Raw genomic sequence first — 25,541 nt, 5'->3', positions numbered from 1 at the left:
AACGTGATCGGAAATGGTTGCGGCATTTGTAAACAACATTTAATGCTAACATATCAGTGACAGCTAAAAAAATAATCTTGATAGTTATTTTCGTTTTTTTGATCGGTAGCTGTTCGTTATTTTATAGATGATTTTGTGATGAACTTTGAGAGAAAATTTAACAAAAATCACGCAAAATTGGAGTTTTGAACGTCCGTAATTTTATTTACAAAGTAGTGAGGCCATATTTTAATGGCTAAATACACTCCCACCAATCTAGCGAATAGATTAAAACGATTTGGATCTTGAAAGATCATCTCGTTTTTCAGGAGAGGGCCGCTTAAAATGTCTCTTTGGCCATTTTTAAAAAGTGAATGATTTTACGAGGTTTAATAAAACGCAAATCGTTCGTTGTACTTGGTTAACACCAAAGTAAAACGTGCCCTAATACTAATAGCTTGGTCAATCACGAGAGTCGTTCGTAAATAATTTCTTTTTGAATTCGGAATTAGTAATCGATTAACGTAACGTGGCATCTTCAACATACAGTAAAACAAAACAAAAGACGTTTTACCGTGTTTCATTGCCAAGTTGTTGTTGTAAATATGCAGGCTGGACTGATGTTTTATGTGTTTTTCCCTACAACTGTGAATAATTGACTCCATCAATTGTTAAGTTTTACTTTTTTCAATGTTTAAGTTTTGATGCTTTCAAAATTTTAATAAAGTTTTCTTGGGTGAGTCCCGTTCTTGTAAACACAGGATTATGGTTTACACCCTTCTACATAGTATTTATAAAAATAAAGAATACATAAAATAATAAAAAAATTAAAAATGTAAACACATCAAATTATAAATATACTATAATATAATTATTATTATACAAAACGTCCAAATAAATTAAAAACTCTTAATATCTCTGCTAAGACCCCGGGCGTTTATCGATCGATTAATATAAACTGCTGCTTTTATATTGCGATTTCCTCCTGATCCTGTATTAAATAATAGTTACCTGCAGTACAAATTTTATTTTAAAATAAAACAAATCTGTACTGTTACAACGTAACAAATACTGTGTACTGTGGTATCGATAACACAATTTCATAATATAGGCTAGTACGGTATCGAAAAAAATCATAAATACTGGAAAAATTTATAAACTGGTATATTGACACAAACATAATGTTAACATAACCGGCAAAACCAGTCAAACGGTTAGATAAAATTTATTCCATTTTTTTAAGTAAAAATGTGTCAATCAACGAGACTTTTGACAAGTAAGGACTTCCAGCCGCAAAACGGTGGGAAATTTCGCTCTACAGATCCCGCTACATCCCTGCATTTATTCAACGGTGTTGTCATATTGAGGGAAAAACACTAAATTCAGGGGCGTAATCTCGCAGAATAAAATTCAAATTCCGTAGCAACAGCAACACCTTTAGACTTAGCCCAGTAACTTAAGTTAAAAATCATAGCCATTAAATACATGAAAGATGTAAAGCTGATTTTTTTATGGCGTTAGTGTATGATAGGAAGGGTGTTTCTGAAAATCCCCCATATTTCCCCCCTTGCTTCCCCGTAAAAGCCCTCCCCCAACACCATTTTGAAAGTGTAGTGTTTTACTAAATTACTTATATATTTTGATGTAAACAAGCTATAAGCATTATTGTTTTTCTTTGAACTATCCGTTAAATTACTTTAATAAAACCTTACATGTAGCATTATATTTGATGGGTTTCTATCCGTGATACTACAAAAATAGAAATATCTTATATATTTAAAACATTTGGTTTTTTTTCCGAGTTCGTTTGGATCTTTTACCCGACCGATTTTCATGATTGAGGTCTCGAATTGAAGGTATGCACGCACAGACTTGCCATCAAGCATTGGCATATATTTATCTATAATACCACTCGGTGTATACGTAAACGATATTTGCTCCCCACGTATTTATTAGGGAAGTTAAATTTGGTTTCTCTTTTCCGAGTTCGTGTGGCTCTTCTACCCGACCAATTGTCATGGTTGAGGTCTCAAATTGAAGGTATGCACTCACAGATTTGCCATCAAGCATCGGTATATATTTATCTATAATCCCACTCGTTGTATACATAAACGATATTTGCTCCCCATGTATTAGAAATCCATCCATGTAAATGGAAATTCCCTTAGTCTGCAGGATTGCTGCTGCGGGGGTATTTCAGGTATTAAGAGAGACTAAATTCCAACTTTATCTCTCTGTAGCTCGTAAACGTATATCAAAATTTACTAAAGAATAAAAAAGTCTCAGATTTTCATTTACTATCCAAAAATACCATAAAATACAGGGTATTATCAAGAAAACCCTAAGTTGTGCCAACAGTGTCATTCGGAGACTTCTAATTGACTATAATGAAGGTTTACTAATCGAAAAATTTGTTCTGTTCATTAAATACAATTATAAATGCCTCAAATTCAATTTAACGTTTGTTTAATTATGAAATTAAACTGTCATAACCTAACCAAACAAACCAGACTTGCTGATAGTGAAAAATCGAATGAAGGTTTAATCGGAAAAACAGTTCTGTTCATAAAATAAAACTATAAATGGCTCAAATTCAATTTTATAATGTTTTAATTATAAAATTAAAATGTCATAACCTAATCTAACCAATAAACTTGCTGATAATGAAACAAATTCTAGACAAAAGGTTAGTGCTATCGGAAGGATTCGAACCTTCCCACCCGTTTAGCAGCCCAGCACTCTATCCACAATGCCACCGAAGCCGATGACGGTCTTTTACATCGTTCCGGTATGGTGTTCCCTCAGCCAATCAGAAGCCTACAAATGACACTGTTGGCAAAATTAATCCTGAAATAAAAATTCAGCGTTTTACTTAGTTTTTAACCTCTTTCAAAACAAGGGAATGTTCCCAGGTAAACAAAGGACTTGTAACATGTGTCCATAACAAGCCATCCTTAGTAGACTAACAATTAACAAAATACAGTACAAATAGACTATCATCAGTTGACACAACTCAGTTGAATCAAACAACTATTGAGCAAAGATTACACTGAAGATTTCACGATATGGGGGGAAATAGTCGTGATTTAATATTGATTATCTTACTTAAATGCCACCCATTAAAACTAAATCCCTATGTACTGAAGCAATTTATTGTTAGCAAAGTTTAATTTATCTATGAAATAAATATTTTAAAACATTATATTTATTTGAAGTAAATTATAATTAAAAAGAATTTTCAATCAGCTGTTTTTAATTTACCAACTGTCAACATGACTTCCATCCAAAGATATTACTATGTAGTACTATGTAGTAAACGAGTAATTTTAGCATTGATTTTAAGTAATGCAATTAATCATCGTATTTTGCTATAAAATATAGAGCGAGTGTTAATGAGTGTTTTGTGTTGGTGAGGTTTGAGTGCAATTGCGTCAACTTAATGTTTTACTCGTATGGTGAAGAGTAGATTTTACAATTTGTATGCACTTTGCTTATATTTTACATAATATGGACAGCTGTAAAACACGAACGATAAGGAAACGTATACTTGCTTTGTGATAATTGCAGAGGAAACCCCTCTAAGGGTAAATAAAACTAGCACGTCAAGGACATTAAATCTGAGTTTTCATAAAAGTCTAGTGGTTTCAGGAGAATAGGACTACTCCAAAGAAACCTTTATTAAAACTTACATTGAAGGATTCAAATATTTACAGTTAAGGTAAAACAAACTGCATAACATTAGGCCCTTTAACTCTGCATTGTCTCCGGTAAATAATATAATTGATGTTAATACAGCAAACAACCAAAGTCATGTCTATTGAAGCCAATTAACTTGTGACACCCACATAAAGGAGTATATCGGGTAGTACCTGAGAATAGAGAATAATTTGTATGGCTATTATTTAAAAATTACTGAAACTCTTAACTATACTCGCGTCAATGGTGGTACCATGTAGGCTACATTATCATTGGCGAAAATGCACATGCAATTAACATTTATGCGGCAATGGGTATAAGTTGGGAAACGTTTAAAGAAAAAACTAAAATTGCAATCTTCTAAAAATTAACTACTAAAAATTATTTACTAGAAAATGTTGTACTAATATATACTATAATTTGAGTAAAGTTTGCCACAATGATAAAAAAAACGGCACCTACGATTTCCTCCAAATTGTTAGAAATATCTTAGTTTTAGGCTGAAAACAATATCCATGCCAGGCTCTGTTCTGGGAATATTTGTTTTTCATTATAAACCTAATATTAAATATTGAAATTTTTTAAACATTAGTCTTATGGACTGTCAAGTAGCTATGCCAGTGTTATGAAAATGTAAACAAATCGATTGTAAACATAAGCTGGTAACAAATCATCTACACTACAGTAGTAAATTAGGAAATGGCAGAATAAAGGAAAAGGACATTTCCATGAATACTATTGAAAATTGCTTATATAATATATTTGGAGAGTATAATGTATTACTTACCAAATGAACAATTACGTCTGTTCAAAAACGTTAAGTGTTTTAATGATTTTGAGAGACGATGTAAACAAATGTAAACAAATCGATTGTAAACATAAGCTGGTAACAAATCATCTACACTACAGTAGTAAATTAGGAAATGGCAGAATAAAGGAAAAGGACATTTCCATGAATACTATTGAAAATTGCTTATATAATATATTTGGAGAGTATAATGTATTACTTACCAAATGAACAATTACGTCTGTTCAAAAACGTTAAGTGTTTTAATGATTTTGAGAGACGATGAACATAACATACAGTGGCTACAGTGAATTACCTTAAAGCTAACACGCATTGTAATTACGTGAACAATTTTGTTAATTTCCCGTTTTTTTGCTCGCATCTACGACAGTGGCATTTTTGTAATGAAGTATGAAGTCAAACACTTTTGAGGGAAAGCTGTCCAAACCCAGGATGTGCCGGGGTATTGAAACCGTCCCTCCCGCACCGAAGTCCGAAACGCTAACCACTAGGCTAGCAACACAACCAACTGTATTTTTTATACAACAGTAGGTCAATAACGGCATACTAGTTGACTTTCAAAGTCAAAGAAATAGATAGCTAGGGTACACAAACATATGACAACACCAAAACTCACCTTTTTGGGCGATAAATAGTGATTTTGTAAGTTGATTTGTATTGTGTATTTGTCAAAACGAAATCCGTTGAAATTTTTAAATGCTATAACGCATTATAATTACGTGAACAATCTTTAGATTTTTCCTTATTTTTTTATTACAGGGCGTGAAACGGTATACTAAATGGTATTATAGAATGGAATGTTAAAATAGTATAGAATGTTTTATTTTAGTGTAGAAGGCATAGATTGTAATACGTGTTACGTATATTTTAACGAGGGGCATAAACGGTACAGTTGTGCAACGGTATGCAGGTTTAAACACATATAGATCGACACAGAAACTAATATTTTCGGATAACTAAAACTTTCAAAGTTGGCCTAAAGCGGCAGCTCTGCCAGGACAATGTACAAAATGTAGAAATTGGTCAAATATTGCCTAAAACGTCAAGACACACTTTTAATAGAACATAATAAATTTATAATCAAATATAGCTGAAAGGCATGGTTGTTATCATACATATAAATAGCAAAATAAAAAAGTACATAAATATAGGGTAGATGCCTGAGTTTTACACAACTTTTTTTGTAATAATAGGAATAGTTATAATGGGTGTATTACTTTTATTCTTAATTGGTAGATAAATTATTATAATGTTACTTAAAATTTATAAAATAACTTTGAAAGTTCATTTAGTCACAAATAACCCACAATATTACGCCACATACAGTGTGTTCTTCACACGGGGATATAACAAAAAAATAATATACAAGTATATTTAAATTGCAATCAGCTTACTAGTAAATAACTCCTTAAGAATAGCAGTAGTATATTAGTTCTCCAGGTCCTTAAAATGTGTTTTCGCAAAATAGTTTTTTAAGTCCTCAAAAAGTAAAAAGCGCCGTGACAGGATACACAAGTCCTCAAAATGACGTTTTCATAACTTAAAATGTACCTTTTGAGGACCTGGCTCGGGGACTTCCAGGTCCCGAAAAGGTGGCGCGGCGAGGAGTTACGCCAAATAGTATAAGTCCTCAAAAAGTAAAAATCGTCGTGACAGGATATACAGAGTCCTCAAAATGTCGTTTTTGTGACTGAAAATAGACCTTTTGAGGACCTGGCTCGGGGACTTGCAGGTCCCGAAAAGGTGGCGTAGCGAGCCGTTAGGTGCTTGAAAGGTGTCATACTTAAATCTATATATATACAGGGTGACAAAAAAGTCTGGAAACGGTTTAATATCTTTTTAACTAAATTCGTTAGAAAATTCAAACCTTTTACATCAACTTATATGTATGAAAACTACTTTTTGCAATAATTGCCATTATTTGACCTTCACCAGGGGACGGCCCACGAGGAGTAGGTACATAATCTTTAATGTAAGTATAGGTTGATATGCACATCATTTTAAAGGTCTGGTCAAGTAGAGTTCATTGCCGGAAACCGCGTCCAAAAAGGTTCATCCGTTACAAAATGGTAGCTGTCCAAAGTTCTTGTGAAATATACCTGCACAGGCCTTAGTATGGGCAAATACTCGTATTAAACATTAGTTTGAGAGCTTAAACTGTATTTTAAAGTCAACTAGCTCATAGAATAATAGTATTCAATCTTCAAAACAAATTTAACCGGGTTTCAGATTTCCCTGCTAAGTTGACTACAAGTATTTACCAATATTAAGGCCTCTGCAGGTATATTCCGCAACAACTTTGAACTGCCGCCATTTTGTAACAGATGAACCTTTTTTGACGCGGTTTCCGGCAATGAACTCTACTTGACCAGACCTTTAAAATGATGTGCATATCAACCTATGCTTACATTAAAGATTATGTACCTACTCCTCGTGGGCCGTCCCCTGGTGAAGGTCAAATAATGGCAATTATTGCAAAAAGTAGTTTTCATACATATAAGTTGATGTAAAAGGTTTGAATTTTCTAACGAATTTAGTTAAAAAGATATTAAACCGTTTCCAGACTTTTTTGTCACCCTGTATACGTCCGTGAACGCGATAACTTGAGTAATTTTTGTCCGATTTTGATGAAATTTGGTTTAAAGGTATATATATACGTCCGTGAACGCGATAACTTGAGTAATTTTTGTCCGATTTTGATGAAATTTGGTTTAAAGGTGTAAAGCGGGATAAACTTGAATGAGTTCGCGAACCAGTACGATCGGACCATGGGAACGGGGCTTTACGGGGGGTTTTATGGGGTAAAAATTGGTTTTTCTCACTTTTGACCCTCAAAACACAAAATTTCTCGATTTCTCTTTAGACATTTTTAAAGAGCTTAAAAAAACAAATAATTTAGTATATAAAAGTATTTTTGTTCAATTATTAGTAACAGAGAAAATTAAAAAAATAGTAAATTAAAAATTCCCATGTTATTCTTATGGAGAATATTGTCAAATGTTGTAGTTTGCTTGTTTATGGATATATTTCGATCAAACTTGGCAAATTTATTTATTTTGTACTAAGCTATCAATATTTTACTCAAAAACACACTTTATTAGTTTCCTTGTAGCAGCAAACCTAGGTACTCGTTAAACCTAATGTTATTAAAATATATTTAACTGAAAATCAATTCAGACAAATGGAAATTCGCTTAGTCGGCAGGTTTGCTGCGGCGGGGGTATTTTTAATAGATTTAGTTTAAAATCAAATCAGGCAAACGGAAATTCGCTTAGTATACCGGTTTGCTGCAGGGGGGCTATTATTTTTTTATTTAGGCCTATAATTATTCAACCAGAACCACAAACTCAAAGAACACTCAAAGAAAGTTTTATTCAACTATAAGATGTCTAAAGATCGGATACTGTGTAACAAAAATAGTTAGATTAAAGTTCAAAATTTACCCTTTCGCTTAGCAAACCAAGGAAACTGAGGAACGTTGGATAATAAGACGAAAAGACTGATTTAGTAACATCTTGAAATCTCTCACAACTAGGAATGTGGGATAAGTTGGATTTTAAGATGTACAAGGAAATAAGGCTGTTAGTTAGCTGCTCTCTGAAAAAAATAAGATTAAAGAGATCTGTCTAATTAGCTTCAATAGAAATCTTCAAAAAAATGCTTTTCTAAAATTATTGAACCAATGAGTAAGTGGAAAAAACTTGCGCTTTGGACTTTGGATAATTTGTTTATTCCAATTAATACAAAAGAAACAAATATAACAATTTTCAAAATCAAAAACCTAAATACCCAACATTCATGTTGTTACCTTGCCTGAATATTGTTGGGAACAAGGCATTGCTTTGAGTTAGATACTCAATTCCTTCAGAGAACATCACTTCTGCGACATCTACACAATGGGTGTTCATGTCTTTTTCCCACTGAGAAACTACAGACGAATGAGATGTCTCATGACTATACAGCAGCTTGATAACATTTTTGGTCACCAGCTTCTTTGTACTTTCACAACTAACTAACAAAGGTAAATCTTTGTCCATAATCCATAAAAGCAAATATTCTTTCCTATTGGGTTCATATTTACAACTTACAACAATTTTACACATGGTACCTTCAGAGTCCTCAATTATGTTTTTAACAACAGCAATAAAATCGCCCTTTGCAGTTACCAAGTGGTTGAGGGAAACATCAAAAGCCACAGTACAGTTCCACATTTTCACAGATACACTATCTTGTGATCCCAGCCAGGTTCTACATTGTTGGCAATAACTTATGTCGTTCACTAGGAATGTTTTTGTATCACTTAGCAAGTTTTTGTTGAACTTAAAAAAATAATTACCAAACAGCAAATCAAATGGTTTAGGATTAGTGTTGTGTTTACTTTCGAATTCTTCGTCGCAACATCCGTGGCAGAAAAGATCCCCTGCTGTAACTTCAGCAGAAGGCAGAGGTAAAATTCTGGTGAAACAAGTTTTCTCCTTCAACAATTCTGAATGGCAACACCTACAAACTAGTTGAACCGGTTTTCCTTTTTCAACTTCGGGAATGTATTTCTTTGAATCTACTTGACTGTCAATTTCTTTTACAGATGCTAAAATTGGAATCCTACATGAAATAATACATTCAACATCAGGCTTTAAGGAATGTAGTAACTGACTTTTTAGTTTCAGATCATCAAATTCAAAAACTTCTTCTTTAAGTTCACTTTGAAATGTTATGGAGGAATTTTGAATATGAACTGTAAAATCTTCATTTTGACCAGTTTCCGCTCGGTAGAAAACCTGGCAGCTTTGAAGACGTGGGCGAACTTCAATTGCTATTTTGGGTTTCATTTTCTTCTTTAGGCGGACATCTTTTTACAATGCCTGAAACATAAATTTTGTAGCATAATTTAAGTAATTCGGTTTAATTTAAGTTCATTACACTGAAGCGATTTAGTGACCCAATTTTGTTGGATTAGAAAATAATGATAAATTAATCTCATATTTATCCATAGAATAACCATGCCTTACATGTGGTTCCCCCCTCCTAATGGCACTTTCCTGCCATTGCCAAAAAGTTACGGTAGTAGTTTTTATTGGGTTTTGTTAAAAGATTGGGCAAAATGAGTGATCTTATAGTTACAATTTTTTAATTACCGGTACCACAAGAGGTTTCAAGATTTTAGTTTGGTAAAAACTGACACAATTTTTATCAGAAGGAAGGTTTGTATTACAAACATATTTTGCTATTATGTTTGTATTGAGAATAAGAATGTGTTTATTTTCTTAAAAGCAATATTACAAAAGCTAAAATTAATTAATTATTATAAACATAGATTTATTGATGAACTAAATTGACTTGTTAATTTACTCTAAACATTACACTTTAACAATAAAACAAAATAATAGTTATTTGTGCAACTAGTGAGAAAAGTGAGCAATTGACTCACTCGAGAGAAATCCTTACTCACGAGCCGTAGGCGAGTGAGGAATGGTTTCTCGAGTGAGGCAATTGTACTTTGAACTCGAGTTGCACATTATACTTTTCCTACAGTTACCATAAAACAAATAAATTTGTGAAGAAATATAACCTATTTTTACACAGAAGTGAACTTTTAATATAACATTTAATGTGAAGTGACAAATACAACAGTACAACAGCTGACCAGCTGATTTACAGCCAGTGCTGCCAACGTATTTCGCGCGCGTACGACGTTGCCTGCATGTTACGCGCTCACTATTTTGTGCCTTCACGTTGCAAATCTGGAGTGAGACAAAGTAATTAGAGTGAGACAATGTTAACATTGTCTCACTGATGAGCGAATTGGCCACTTTGCTTTCTCAAATCAGTGAGAGAACATGTACATTGTTAGGTAACTGTAGGAAAATAATTTTGTTATTCTATTTGATTTTTTTTCTTAACTATTATGAATATTTTTTGTCAAAACCTGATGTAAACCTACCTTTGTTTTCGTAGGAAGTAAAAAGATTGTCAGATTCCCTGACAGCAAATGCCAAGGTTGCTTCTTGGTAATAATCTGGTTTCAATTGAATATTGTTTATGACAGTACTCAAAAGGTGTGATTTTTCAGCATGAATACCTGAAAGTGTTATATTATTTTGAACGATTGAATGATAAACAACTGCAAATGTAAACTAATTTATCTCATTTGTATCAATAAACTCCGTGGTGTGCATGCACCGTAGGTGGCATGGTAAGACTTAGGCCCGGAACCGATTTACTTTTTCATTTTGATGTCCCCAGAGGCCAAAAACACCATTTGTTCAAATTTTTATAAATGTATGTATATTATAGATAGATATCTTACTAATATTATAAATCTGAAAGTTTGTGTGTTGCTCAATCACGCATAAACTACTGGACGGATTGGGCTGAAATTTGGCATGATGATAGCTCACATTCCCGATTAACATTAAAGCATATTCTTATCTCAAAAATCCTTTCGGGCTCCGCCCCAGTGGCTCTGTAGTTCCCCATGTTAACCTTATGATTTTTCATATTTAAAAGGAATTAATGAATCTTAACAGCTGTTTCAATTAAACAAGTTGGTTCGGTATATAAATATTTATATATATATGAATTTGAACGGATGGTGTTTTTGGCCTCTAGGGACCTCAAAATGAAAAAAAAAAATCGGTCCCGCGTCCAGGTCTACCATGAGTACTACGGTAATAGCTTATTCCCTATATGGGAAATTCGTTAAAATATGAGTGATAAACTGATGATTGAGTTTCAGTGTCTTGTCTATAAGAGAAATTGTTCTGGGGAAAATTGCTGAAGAAAGGTTTTCTTTAATTCACTACAGTGTCATCTATTAGGAAACTGCTATCGCAAACACATGATACTGTAATTCTTTGAAAGAATCTTTAGTGGAACCGATACATAATAGGTAATAGTAGGTTTTGGTAGGTAGGGTTGAAAAATATATAAATTGTTTTGCTTTTGAATAGCCTACTGTATTAGCCTACTATTTAGCTTTTTTTAAGTATTAATAATACTGTATTGACAAAACGTCCTGACCATTTATGATGTAATAACATCCTGTAATATGTAAATAAAATGTACCTGGAACAGCAAAAATAAAATTGCGGTTCTGTAACAACTGCAGATGAGCCGATAACTTAGTGCCACTTCACATTGCAACTGTGTCGGATTATTGAGTGCCGAATGTATTTTCACACAAGTTTAAAAGCTAATTAAACAGAGTTTTACTCAAATATTGAGTTTGAGTTATTTCAATATTCACAACAGCTTCAACACATCTTAAGATATATTACCGTACATTACCTGGAGCTTCAAACTGGAGGTATGTAAAGTGAATATGCAGATGATAAAAAGATGGCTGGTAGTGCAAAAACACCCTCAGCTGTGATTTGGGGACACCGTACCGCTCAAGAATCGCTGCCTGAAACAGAAACAATTCGGTTTTTTTTTTCAAGAAGGTCTAAAGTTTACATGTATACAATTATGTGTATACTGGATAGTTTATTCTGGCTCATAAATTAAAATTAACAATCATCAATGTCTCCTTAAAAATATCACATTTATTCCCTATTTAAAAATAATTAGTTTAACAATTACTTAGGTTTGCTGCAACAGGTAGGATAAGTGCTCTTTTTATTTATTTATTATTATTTTTTTATGTTAATAGTTTAGTAATAAATGCATTTTCCAAATTTGATCAAAATATGTCCATAAACAAGCAAACTACAACAGTTTACTTATTCTCTACAAGAATAACATGGGAATTTTAAATTAACAATTTTTTGGAATTTTCTCTGTAACCATTAGGCGCATAGTAACACTTCAATACACAATTTTTTTTTTATCTCTACAAAATGAGTTGGAAAGAAATTGCTAAATTTTATGTTTTTTGGGTAAAAAATGGGAAAACCCAATTTTTACCCCATAAAACCCCCCATAAACCCCTGTTCCCATAGTTCGATCATGCTGGTTCGCAAACTCCTTCAAATAAATCATGTAGGTTTACACGTTTATACCAAATTTCATCAAAATCGGATCATTTTTGCTCAAGTTATCGTGCTAACGACACACACAAACACATATATATGAACTAGGACGGATGGTGTTTTTGGCCTCTAGGGAACTCAAAACAAAATAAGTAAATCGGTCCCGGGTCCAGGTCTTACCATGAGTACTACGGTAGGTAATAGCTTATTCCCTATATGGGAAATTCGCTTAACAGGGTTTTCACAATCTGTTGTTTACCACACTAATGTGTATGTAATAACTGTTTAAAGCATATACATTAACGATATGATTAGATATGAAAAATTATTACTTTTAAAATAAACTAATGAGCCTGGTGCTCAAAATCAAGCAATCAACACAATTTTACATGAGTTAAAAAAAAAAAAACTCTTGCAATAATTTTCTATGAGTTTACTTGACAAAACTCGAAGGGTAAGTAAAGGAAGTACTCATATATAATCAACATTTCCTTTTAATCATTTGATCATATTTTATAAGTTGACCTTATTTTGTAGTTTTCTAAAAAATATTCTGGCATTGCTTGACTTGACCATAGCAAAATAAATTTGAATTTGTTCATTTATATATTTCGCTAGTCTGTTTAAAAATTTCAGTCACTCATTTAAAAGTGCAAAAAGAATTGTTCACATCACTCAAGTACTCACATTTGCTGCATTATCTGTCTGTCACAATTCTAGTTACTTCAATTGTCAATTTTTTGGTTGGTTGCCGTACTAACGCCATACATATTAACATTAACCTGAGCCAAAGCAAAAGTGTAGAATCTGATGCGGTTTAGGTAGTTATTTAATATTTTTTTTCGTTAACTGTGTAACTTAACTCCTTCAATGAAAGTTTTAAGTTTTCTTGGGTGTAGGCCTAATCTACTGAAATTACATTGCATTTATGGCAATACAGATTAAATGTATTTGAATTGCCAGCTTTATTTAGGCTTACAATAGAGGCTTAACCGATCTCACATTTAAACGATAATCGGATTATCCGCCCTCAATTGTAGCCTAAAATATTAATTCAATTCAATTTATTCATCTTAAAAATTCACAATACAGAGGCTGAATATCAGCAATGAATATGTGACATGTCAGTACAAATCATGCATTATAAATAGTTTACACATAATAAATACAGTAGGCCTATGTTCAAATATTTTAAAAAGAACAATAACTTAGTTAAAACCGGTACGGTAACATAAAACCCAACAGACATTTGTGTGGTACTGATTTTAAATAAATATCTTCCTATTACAGTTTGTTTTAACCGACCTTGCATTGGGATCAGTTTGGGTTTAAGCACCGCTTTCTAAGAATCTCAGAATTTCTGCTCCCACGCTCGGCGATGGGAACCAGACTTATCTCCCCAGGATGTGAATAAGAATAAGTTATTTTATATTCATCCCAAAAAATATTGCTAGTTTGTCATCATCGCTGGTAGTGCTAGCATATCTCATTTGTTATCATTGAGGCAAATTTATAAAATTGTAAAGTGTGTGTCTAGCAGTTTAATTTATTGTTTATTTAATAATTGGATCGTACTCAAGTTTTAATAATACTGTAAAAATAGATGTTTTAAAACACAGTGTTTTTATCATAAATACAGTTCACATTAAATTACGATTTCCAAAACAAAATATCATCAGTGAAACAAAAACAGATTGTTGTTACTCTAGAACAGAAACTTAGCGCATTGGACCAAGTAAAAAAAAGGATAACAGCGAGATGGTAGCCGTACAAAGAACGAGCCTTCAGTGAGAGGCTATAAATAAACATCCTGTCTTGTAACAAAATAGTTGTTTGTATCTTTAGATAGATTTTGAAAACGCCATTAATACAGTACTATAGTTACTAAAATAAGAATGTTTATTGACTCTGAAAGTATTTGACTTAACCGTGTTTTGTGATTATTTGTGACTTTTCCATTAATACGAAAACAGGAGATAGGTACGGTAAGTGCATTTTATTTTATAAATAATGCAAGTACGATTTAAAAATAATGATTAAATAATTCCAAATGAATAGCATTTTGTTATGTTTTTAAGGATTGTCTGTTTTAACCGACCTTTTGAGTTATCCGACATAGGTCCGGCCCCATTAGGGTCGGTTAAGAGGGGGCCTACTGTACAATGTTTTCATCAAAAATCTATTTCCTTCTACATTCAAACTCTAACTATTGCTACAGACTTAAAATTAATTTAGTCCTAAAAGCACCAATAATTCAAAAACTCACCAAACACTTATCCCTGATATTTATAAGGAGAGGGAGATGTTCATTGTGAAGATCTCTTAGACTGAGGATGCCATGTGGTCGAACTATTGCCAACAGGTACAAACTGTCGGTCTATGGTAAAAAAACACATATTTGTCAGTAAACTTGTTTAGATGACCCAAATAAGTTAGGACATGCGTTACAATTTTAAAATATTAGGCAAAGACTAGCCAAAGCTTTCAAGTTTTTTGGTTAATTGTGTGTTCTATGTTGTGTCGATAAATTAAAACTAACCTAATTAAAACTTAGTTCAAACTTTATTTATAGTTTTGGTAACTATTTTCAAAAAATGTAAATAGCCTACCAGAAGCGTACCGGTACTATGGCAGTTTTTGCTCATGACAAACAACGACATTATAATTTATCTCACTCCTTTAATCTCCCTTGTTTCAAGTGGTTGACTTTAAGAGTGGAAGGACGTTCTTACTGGATATAAAATCATATTAGGTCGCAGTCCGCCTAATCTGTACAGGGCTAGGGAAGAAGGTACGATTAAAACTACTCATATGCAATTTATGTTAAGTTACTAATTTTTCCTCACATTATACAATGCAGTTTTTTATGTGTTTTATGTTTTACCTTGTATTCTTGACACCCTAGACACTTGATAAGCCCCATAAAATCATTTTGTGTCTATTATAAGCAAAAGTGTTTGTTAATTTGAACAATACTTTTCCCAAACAGGTAAGATTAGTTGGACTGTACTGTACTAATATACGCTAAAATCTAGAAAACCTAGTCTGGAAACCTAATAAAAAAACCCATCACATAATAGGAAATAAATAATTTTTAAAGATAAAGACTAAAGAGCAACATTACTTGCAGAAATCTACCAATCTTTATGGGTTTACTTACTTGTTTCCCATCCCACTTGAGGTCTGGCAATAAGACAAAACCAGTGTTTGGATCCTTGTCTTCAAGTACCACTCTATCTACTTCAGCACTACCATCCAGAATGTTGTAGACCCACTGTAATCATAGACTAAATATTTAGGTACCTATTTAAAAATAAAAATATGAGTTCAATACAAAGTTAGGGCCTACTTAAATATTCACTTGAATACAGATTCCCAAAGACAATAAAAATGTTTGTAGCTGTTGATTGAGTTGATCAGAGCAGATATTACTCTAAACTTTGCCCTTGTAAACAAAATGAGGACACACACAAGTCTGTGCTTAGTTAAACAGTGTTGGAACTGGTTTCTTAAAAATTTCTTGAAAAGTTTTGAAGGGACTTTTAAGTAATCGTACAGTTTACAGAATCATAAAATAATCTGATATACAAACAAAATTGCTTCTTGACATTTATACATGTTGGGTCGGTGCTATTCCTGAGGAATGAATACATTTTCCAATAAGACTCAGATACATTTACACTACCACTGTAATTATTTACTGGACCATTAATATAGGCTACATTAAGAAAGTTGCACTGTCAATTGATATTGAACAGTCAAATTGGTGATCATAAGGCCCAATCCATAGTATTGATTGGTTCAATTTCATAACTAAGTAAATTTTTATGAGAGTAGTATTGAAATTGACTTACTATTTTCCACACAATATTTAAGCAAATCATGATAAACTTATATAGCTTTGTTTGGGAGAAAAGAAGTCCTCTGACCTCTGATAAAAGAATACTATCCTAACTTAGGAGACATGTTTTCCTTAACGGGCTTAAATAGTTTAAGGTTGGCTCCCAATTAGGCCTATTATATCATCTAGGCATTTACATATCTCAATGCTGCAACAAATAACCTATCGGCTTTCACGGTCACAGTAGATTGTCAAACCCAGGTCTTTGGGTGATGACGAAGTTATTGAATAAGCTAAACTGACGCCGACATTTCAGATGCTGAACCATCCATCTTCTCTTCTCGGCAAACTACCATTCAACAAGTGTATAGTTTAGCTTATTCAACAATACAGTCATGGCCAGAATAACTAGGTTAGACAATATCTAAAAGCCATAGCCAGGTGATTTCAAGAATTGATCAAGGTCAATAAGACACAAGTCCCACATTCACTAGTTAGTAGACTAGCCAGCAATGCATCAAGTAGGTCCTATGTAGGTACAAAGCTCACCTGCAAGTTAAACTGGTCTTGTGTGAGATGTGGCAGTGTTATATTCTTATAATAATCCTTTGTCTCCTCAATTATGTGGATAGGCTGGGACTCAAACTTTTTAATGTGTTTGTCTGTGGCAGGGAAAATCAAAGTGGTCTTGATTCCTGAAAACAAAATTCGTACCCTAAGTTATTAAGTTATATGGAAAAATTATTTTGCTTTATAGTGGTGTTTTAAGTTTTGGCGATTTTGTATCAACCTAACTAGGCTATAGCTTAATAATTTAACCCTCCAACTGGCAGTTGAATCATATTTATTAGTTGTAAATTTGTACATATTTAGCTTTTAACCCTCCGAGCGTCACTCGTAGAAAAATCGACGCACGACACACTTTGTGTAGTGTCATGCGTCGATTTTTCGACGCACGAACATCGTTTACAGCGAAGGCTCTATGACTGACTGAATCGGATTGAACTGGATCGAGTTAGGTATCGTTCTTTTCGTTATATTCTAAGCTTTCTCCAGAGGTCTGTCTCTAAGCGCTTTATGTTCTCCGAGCCGATCGTAATTGTAGCAGACAGCTGACGTGCGTATTTTGTAAACAGCTAGGTTTACCCTCGGACCGATGACTGATGTGTTTTATTACGTTTATCATTGTTTTAGTGTTAAAAATCAGTGATATACGTGGTGCATTATAAGAAGATTTAAGTGATTTTGAAGGGCTGGTTGATGATCCTGAAGAAGTAGGTAGTGATATTGATGTAAATTATCAGCCAGATTCCTAGCTATGGTTAGGCTATGCATTCTTAGCTAAACGCTATGTACTGAAATGGGTCATTCTAAAAAATCGGGCACTTTTTGGTTCAATATCACTTAATGCTTTATTTACATTTTAATATATATTTTAAAATACCTAAGGCTTAGCTTTAAGTTTTACGTAATTGATTCTATTACTTTTTTTAAATGCAGATAATTTATTCCAATAAAAATACTGTCCACAGTATGTGAGATCTCACCTCCGTTACTTGTCCCCAGACTTAGATTCAATATTTCACCGCTTGATTGTGTGTTAATTTGTTTAAAATTGTAATATTGAAATAGGCTGGAAAGTAGTGAACCTCTTTAAGTACTAATAATTATCATGTTTCTGAATTTTTTTTAATTATTAAAGTGCCTAACAAATATCCAAAGTTAGTCCCCAGTTGCAGCCTCACCTCCGTGAAGAACTGTTATTAGTTTGATATACTGTTCATAGAGAGCTCTAGAAGCTGTCTTTTTCAATAGTGAAAGAGAACTGGTAGCCATCTTGCTCCTTGTGCAGTTTTGTAGTGTAATAGGCTTTTTTATGTGAGATTTTGTTGCTAATTGTTACAAGAAGAAGGATTGACATTTGGTTCCATCACCTCCGTTACTACATATTTAATGTAAGTATTAAAGTTTAAATTAATTTATTTGTAATAATCTGTTTGCAGACAAGTGCAAATAATCACTAAGCAACATTTCAAAACCTAACCTCAAATGAAAGCATTACCACATGGTGGTTTTCTTAATGTTTCTCACCTCCGTTACTCTCACCTCCGTGAACAGTAGATTTCACGGAGGTGAGGATATTTGGTAACGGAGTGTGATGATAATGATTGGCTAGAGTTAATTTGTATGAGCTCTTTTTTATCATTGTTATAACAGTATTGACGATTAGTGTAACTATTTTAGTTATTTTCAAAATAAAAATCCAAGAAAATTGTGTTAAAATTAGGCCTTACTACTAAAATAGACTTCCCCACAAAAATGTTAAAACACTCTAAATCAAGTAGGCCTACTCCTCAAAAATAATCATTTTAACCTACTTTTCAAATAGGCCTAATAGTTTTTATTTGAAATGAAGAGATTTTTAAAAAGTATATACTTTAGACAATACTATTAATTTTGTGTCCTTTCAGATGCATATCAATTTTTAACGTCCACTGAAAATATAACGTTACGGTATGGCACCTGTTAAGAAAAGACGTTTAAATCCTGATAAAGACAATGAAAAGAAAAAGCTACTAATGCGTCAACTAAGGCAAAAAATAAAAGACAATCCTGTGTTGTATGAAGAATCAAAACGGAAAGAAAGAGAAAGGTATCATGCCCGTAAGGAAGCTGGAAAAATAAAAACAATAGACAAAGTGACCCCCAGAGAACAAAGGAAGGTTAGAAAAGCTTGGCGTGAAAGAAGCAAGAGATGTTATGATTTAAAGAAAAAGACAAAAGAACTAGAAGACATATTGGAAGCCAACACTCCTCCAGGAAGTCCTGAAAATGTAAACATGGTTCCGGTTGTTGTAAATGAAGAAAGTACTTCTAAGGAAAAGGCTGGAAAAAAGAGAAGACGTAAACATAGAAGATACCTCAATGAAAAAATTAAAAAACTTGAGGAAAGGCTCAAAAAAGCTGAAAGAAATGCTGCAAAATATAAAAAGAGAGCTCAACGACTAGAAACCTCAAAAAAAGATACTCCTAAGAAAAATGTTGAGAAGCTAATCCAAAACCAACGTGTATCACCACAAGTAAAAAAACAATTACTTTTTGGTGAGGTGCTAATAAAACAACTTAAAGAAAACTTTAAAGACAAAAATAAGTATAGAAAAGTTATAACAGGAGTAGCAGGGAAAATAATAAAAAAATACAAGATGACTTCCACTCTAGGCAATATAGGCTACTGTCTTCAAAGGCATTACGCTATGAAAACAAAGTTAAACAAAAAGAAACTTTGAAGAAAAAATGTGAATTAACAAGGAAACATGTTGTGGACTTTCTAGAAAAGGACGATAACAGTAGGTTATGTCCAGGTAAAAAGGACACAATCACAAGAAAGAAAGACAAACGACAAAAAAGATTTTTGAATGATTCTCTCCAAAACTTGTTTAAGGACTTTAGTGCAGAACTGCCTCAGTTGAAATTAAGTTACGCAACATTTTGTAAGTTCAGACCATTTTGGATAGTGTTTCCAAAAGTAACTGACAGAGACACATGTAAATGTGTACAACATGAAAACATGCATCTGCTTGTTGACAAACTTCATACTAAAAAAGTAATTGAACAGAAATCATCTTACGAGCTTTGTAAAAGTCTGTGCTATGAAGGTGATCATTTAAAAGAAAAATGCCTCGAAAGACGATGCAGTTTATGTAAAAATAAGACCATGGTTATGCTCCCTACTTGTGAAGAAAATGACACCATTATTTATCACCAGTGGGTAACTAAAAAAGTTCCCATTACAGTAAAAGGAAATAATAAAGTTTGCCAAAAGTCAGTTAAGGAAGAATTTATATCTACAAATAAAAAAGCATTTGACATGCTTGCAAAATCAGTGTTTAAATTCATGATTCATGTCTCAAAGATCAAGCACCAAAGAGCTACCATACAAAACATAAAGAAAACCTTGAAGCAAGATGAGGTTTTGATTCATTCTGATTTTAGCGAAAATTATAATTGTAAATATGAAAGTGAAATACAGTCTGCACATTTTGGAGGTTCCAAAGCTCAACTTAGCCTTCACACTGTAATTGTGTATTACAAGTGCAGATTGTCTTCAGAAGTTGTATGTAAATCCTTCTGTACTGTTTCTGCAGATCTCAGACATACCTCTGCAGCAGTTTGTGCTCATTTAGAGCCACTAATTAAAGAAGTGAGAAACTTGGTACCGTCCCTTAATACTGTGCACTTTTTAAGTGACAGCGTAGTAAACCAGTACCGAAATAAAGCAATGTTTTATTTCATAGGTAATGAGTTAACTAAACTATTTAAAGTCAAGGAGCTGCGCTGGCACTATTCTGAAAGTGGCCATGGCAAAGGGGCGCCCGATGGCATTGGGGGTTGCTTAAAAAGAAATGCCGACACCTTAGTGGCCCTAGGAAGAGACATCTCTTCATTTGAAAAGTTTATTTTCGAATTGAAAACTCAATGTCCAGGAGTCACAATAATACCTGTGACAAAGGAAGCCATTGACTTATTTTCAACTCCGGCAACCTTAGAGACTTTTAAAGGAACCCTACAAGTACATGAAATTGTTTGGACAGAAAAAGATAGCAATGTTCTTCAAGCCAGAAAATTAAGCTGCTTAAAATGTGATGCAGCAAAAACTTGCAACCATTATGGGATTGGCAAGATAAATCTTAACAACAAAAGTATCCTTTTGAGAAATATATTTTATAACTTAGAAACTAGAAACATAAACACATATTTTAAACACACACATGGGCCTTAACATATTTACACATAAAATACGTACACATGTATTAAACATATTTTGTTTATTGATTATAAACATAATTTAATTTATGTATTTAAAATTTCAAGTACTTGTTACACATAATTATGTAATTTTATGAAACTGACACAAAATGTGAAATTTAATCAATAAGTATGGTATTTGTTCCATTTCTTGCCATTTTCCTCTATGGTATTTGTTAAATGTGTAACTTTGCTACTTTTTTCTATAATCTGTTTCAAACCCTATTTTCCTTAACCAATTTTCAGCAGATAACAACAAAGAACTTCAGACAGTTGACAGCTTGGATGCACAACTTGAGGATTCAAGTGACGCCTGGGACTTACCAAAAAGTATCCTTCTAAACAAGTTTTTTTTCCAGTCATATTTATTGATTGTCTATCCTTGATTTTAGGTACCTACCAATTATCATTGTGCCAATTATCATTGTATCTTAAATCTACACATTAATGAATTTGCAATATTTTGAGTATATTCCTTGACTATTTACTAGGTGGTACTACTCAACGTAAACGAATCAAATACAAAGATGTTTACTCCGACAGTGAGGACGATGCTGATTTCAATGTCGGACGTAATGACTATGTACTAGTGAAGCTGAGTGGCAAGAAAAGTGTTAAGCATTATGTTGCTGTAGTAACAGCAAAGTTAAGTGATGAGTTAGAAGTGAAATTCATGAAAAACAATGGATTCAACATTTTTGTTTTCCCACCTGTTGAAGATTGTTCTTTCATTAATATTGAAGATGTTGTCGGTGTTCTGGGACAGCCTCGTGTGGACAACAGGGAAAGATATTCATTTGAAAATATTGGCAAATATAGTTCAATTAAAATATACTAGAAACAGAAAGTTAAAAATGAAAAAAAATGTTACACGTGTACTCGCAATACTTGTTTTTTAAGATTTGAGAAAATTACAAATTGTTGTTTATTGTTTTTAACACATAAGGTACAATGAATAATATCATTTGTAATCTTTAATTCATTGTCAAGAAAAAATAAAGTTTGTTAATCTTTTGCAGTTGTTATTAAATTGTCATATTAATTTCCATTAGCGTCACTTCTGTGGACAACCTTTTTCTAAGGTTTAACCTATATAATTGTTACAAAACTTGGGCAAATAACTTGTTTAGTTATATAATATTATAAACAAAATTGAAAGTAAGTTTTATCAATGTTTATTGTGCTTAAAACTCATAATATAGCGTTTCATCACTTCTGTGGTCATGACCATCACTTCCGTGGACAAGGTTTAGAAAAAAATTACTTTCTTGCGCTAAATAATTTTTTCTAAGCTCAGCTACTATGATATTTTGTTTTCTAGTGATATAACGAAGATATTCAGGTAAGTTTTTACAAAATTTCTTTCTTAAAAAAAAATTAATCAAAGTGTACCATTTTTGTAGAACGACCCAAACAATAAAATCTCACCTCCGTTACTATAACCTCACCTCCGTGAAAAGGCTGATCAATTTTTTTTAATTTCGCTAAAAACTGTTTATGATCTTTGTTGACCATACCTATGACAGTTATGTTCTTTAACTTAACAGTACAAAAATATATAAAACATATATTTTTAAGAAAAAATTTTATTTTTTTTTATTTTGTTGAAATGTGCCCGATATTTGAGAATGACCCAAATCTGTTTTTTGCCCATAACTTATTTGCAAATCTACTTCCTTATATTATTATATATTTGTAATCCTCATAAAATTTAGAACAAAGTGGCTACAGTAGAACCTCTTTAATCCGAACTAATTGGGACCAGGGGTAGTTCGGACTATTGAATAGTTCGGATTACAGAACATATTGTTGTTTTTACATAACAATAGCTAAAACATGGCTAAAATTGATCAACATTATTTTGGGAATAGTGAAAAAAGGTTTTATAAAGTAAAATACAGTGTTTATTTAATACAGTAGTTAACATGGTGAATAAACACTACTGTAAATTAAATACAGTATACAATAAAGAACTGCTGTACTGTGTATAGAGTACAGCAATGAGGGGTTCGGATTAGTGGACGTTCGGATTACGGGGGTTCGGATTAAAGAGGTTCTACTGTATTTTCAAATATTTATAGGCCTATAATTTATACAATTTCATTGAGCGCGAACTTATTATTTTTTTTTTTATTTTCCAAAATTTTTTTTTACCTAAACAATTTTTTTGAAACAAATGTTCCTTAAGTTATGTTTTAAGTATAATATTGAAGCTCATGATTTTCCAAACAAAATGGTAGCCTATATAGAACAGTAGAATTAACATTGTTTTAAGCTTCTCAGATCCGTTTAAATAAAACCTTGCAAATGCGCCGAAAATAGGCGGACATTAAGGCCTAAACTAGTGATGTGCGATACGTATCCTATCGTATCGGAATATCGCGATACGCGAGGGACGATACGATATTTCGATACGATATTTGAAAAACGATACGTACCGTATCGTATCGCCTAAAACGATATTTGTATGTATATCGGCATATAGAGCGATACGATTCATATCAAAACGATATTTTTAAGATTTTTCTGTGCAGGCCGAGCAAACTGCAAAATCCTACTCTGTGGATATGTAGTTTGAAAAAGGAGTTTGTGACGTCTGTATTTCTGGTTTTTACTTGATAATGTACCAGTCCCGTCCCGTCCCAGTCCAACTCCAGTCCATTTCCACTAGCGTTCTATCATTGAATAATAGTCAAAGGTTCTATCTAGCCTAGCAGTGCAGAATGTGGGAACTGTGTCTGGCAATTACATTTAATGCATCTGCAATCCTAAAATGCTATGGGAAGGATAGGGAAACAGGTCCAAGACGTAGGGAGTTGTGAAGGAAGTAGTAAAGGCGAGCAGTGTGGAGTGTGGGAATGGATTAATGTATCTGCCATACTACGACTGTTTTCAGAGTAAACTAATGATTTTCCCCGAGCAAAGCTCGGGCCCCAGGTACTTAAATAAATTTTTCGTTTCTTGAGGTAGGGGAGGGGGGAAACAATACGATACGTATCGTTTTTCGATATTTTTGACGATACGATTCGCGTATAGCGATACAGATGCCCGATTCAATACGGCGATACGATATTTTTTTCCGATACGTATCGTATCGCTGTACCGCGATACGCGTCCGTAAAGGCCTAGCTTAGGTCTATAATTCGATTCTAATAGGCCTAATACCAAGCCAGATGTTAAAAAAATTAAACTTAGCCTAGGCCTACTCCAACAACTCCTTTTAATGTAGAGATAACATTTCTTACCATTTAACTTTGCTTCTGGAAAACACTCGTAGCTTCCATAGCAATCGTTGACGAATAATTTAGACAATTCTGCGTTGGCCGTTATATGGGCCACAGATTTCTCTTCAAACGCTTGCTTTTCTAAAAGCAACACTGCTTTACCTTCCTTGTCCTTAAAACAGCCTTCCAAAAATATAGTTTTACGTTGTGGGTTGACACTTAAAACACGCTTAACAGCAAAATCGGACAAATTTATGTCGTGTTGATGATTTACTATTACATCAGCAATCTGTTCATTCGCCGGTATTCCTCCGACTTGTTCTGATTCTGCCATGTTGTTGATCGTTTTGCTCGCTCGTGCTCGTTTCCGTTCAGTTGTTTGTTGTTTGTTTTTTAAATGATGTTTGTTAAGGTTTGTTTATTTTTCTTATTCTTTTATTTTGCCAAAAATGGCCGGCTTTGGTCGGTTTAAACCATGCAGCCGCGTGGCTCAATATTTTTTAATATAACTTTAATTTTGGTTGCTTCCTTCGGGTTAGTATTGTCATAGATAGAACATACTCCTATGTTTTATCATAGATAAATCATACTCCCTTAGGTTTTATCATAGATAAAACATCTATGGTATTGTCATCTGAAACAGTTTGTTAGTTACATGGTTAATTGTCATCAATTAGTAATTGTTAGCATAGTTACTATTCACATGGGTATTATTTCTTGTAATTTGTTTTTCAAAAAGATTGGGATATTTAATTTTTTTCTTATTCTTATTGACATTGTTTTTGCATGTGTAGTATTAGCATAGACAAAACGGCGCTGAAGGGCCATCAACTGTAAAAAATATTTTACTTAATCTGAGAAAAAAACTTAGAATAGTCAGAACCAACGTGTTGTATCACGGGGCCGTGGTTGTATATATCGTTGGTCAGAATGCGGGAAGTAGCACGGCCGCCTTTAGGCTTCCACTCTGAGAACAATGTCAGAATTCTGATTTTAAAGTCAGAATATAAATAACTACTGTAGTCAACACACTATGAGGAGTATCTAAATTAATATATAAACGATAATTAATTATTACTGTTGATAATTCATTATAATTTGTGAAAATGCATTAAACTATTATAAAACATATCTGATAGTATTCGAGGTATAAGTATGTATACTCCATGCTGTTTATTATTGGTCTGCAATAATTTATTCGATTCCGTCGTCTGCTG

At 33.0% G+C, this 25,541-nt stretch overlaps 1 protein-coding gene across 1 annotated transcript; it reads right to left on the bottom strand.

Annotated features, from left to right (window-relative positions):
• Positions 1–8,197: 8,197 nt before the first annotated feature.
• Positions 8,198–24,658, bottom strand: LOC128999917 (m7GpppX diphosphatase-like). The gene is made up of 7 exons (XM_054426699.1): positions 24,346–24,658; positions 16,844–16,989; positions 15,614–15,727; positions 14,720–14,830; positions 11,771–11,888; positions 10,425–10,562; positions 8,198–9,345 (listed from the first exon to the last, which is right to left on the bottom strand). Exons 1-7 carry the CDS (start codon positions 24,656–24,658, stop codon positions 9,290–9,292), a joined length of 996 nt encoding a protein of 331 aa, XP_054282674.1. The 3' UTR covers positions 8,198–9,289.
• Between the last annotated feature and the right edge of the window lie 883 nt (positions 24,659–25,541).

This window comes from Macrosteles quadrilineatus, unplaced genomic scaffold (genome assembly GCF_028750875.1).
Source record: "Macrosteles quadrilineatus isolate MER2022 unplaced genomic scaffold, UCM_ALF_1.0 Scaffold_8__2_contigs__length_117827958, whole genome shotgun sequence".
Taxonomy (NCBI): domain Eukaryota; kingdom Metazoa; phylum Arthropoda; class Insecta; order Hemiptera; family Cicadellidae; genus Macrosteles; species Macrosteles quadrilineatus.
This window is presented reverse-complemented; position numbering and strand designations above follow the sequence as displayed.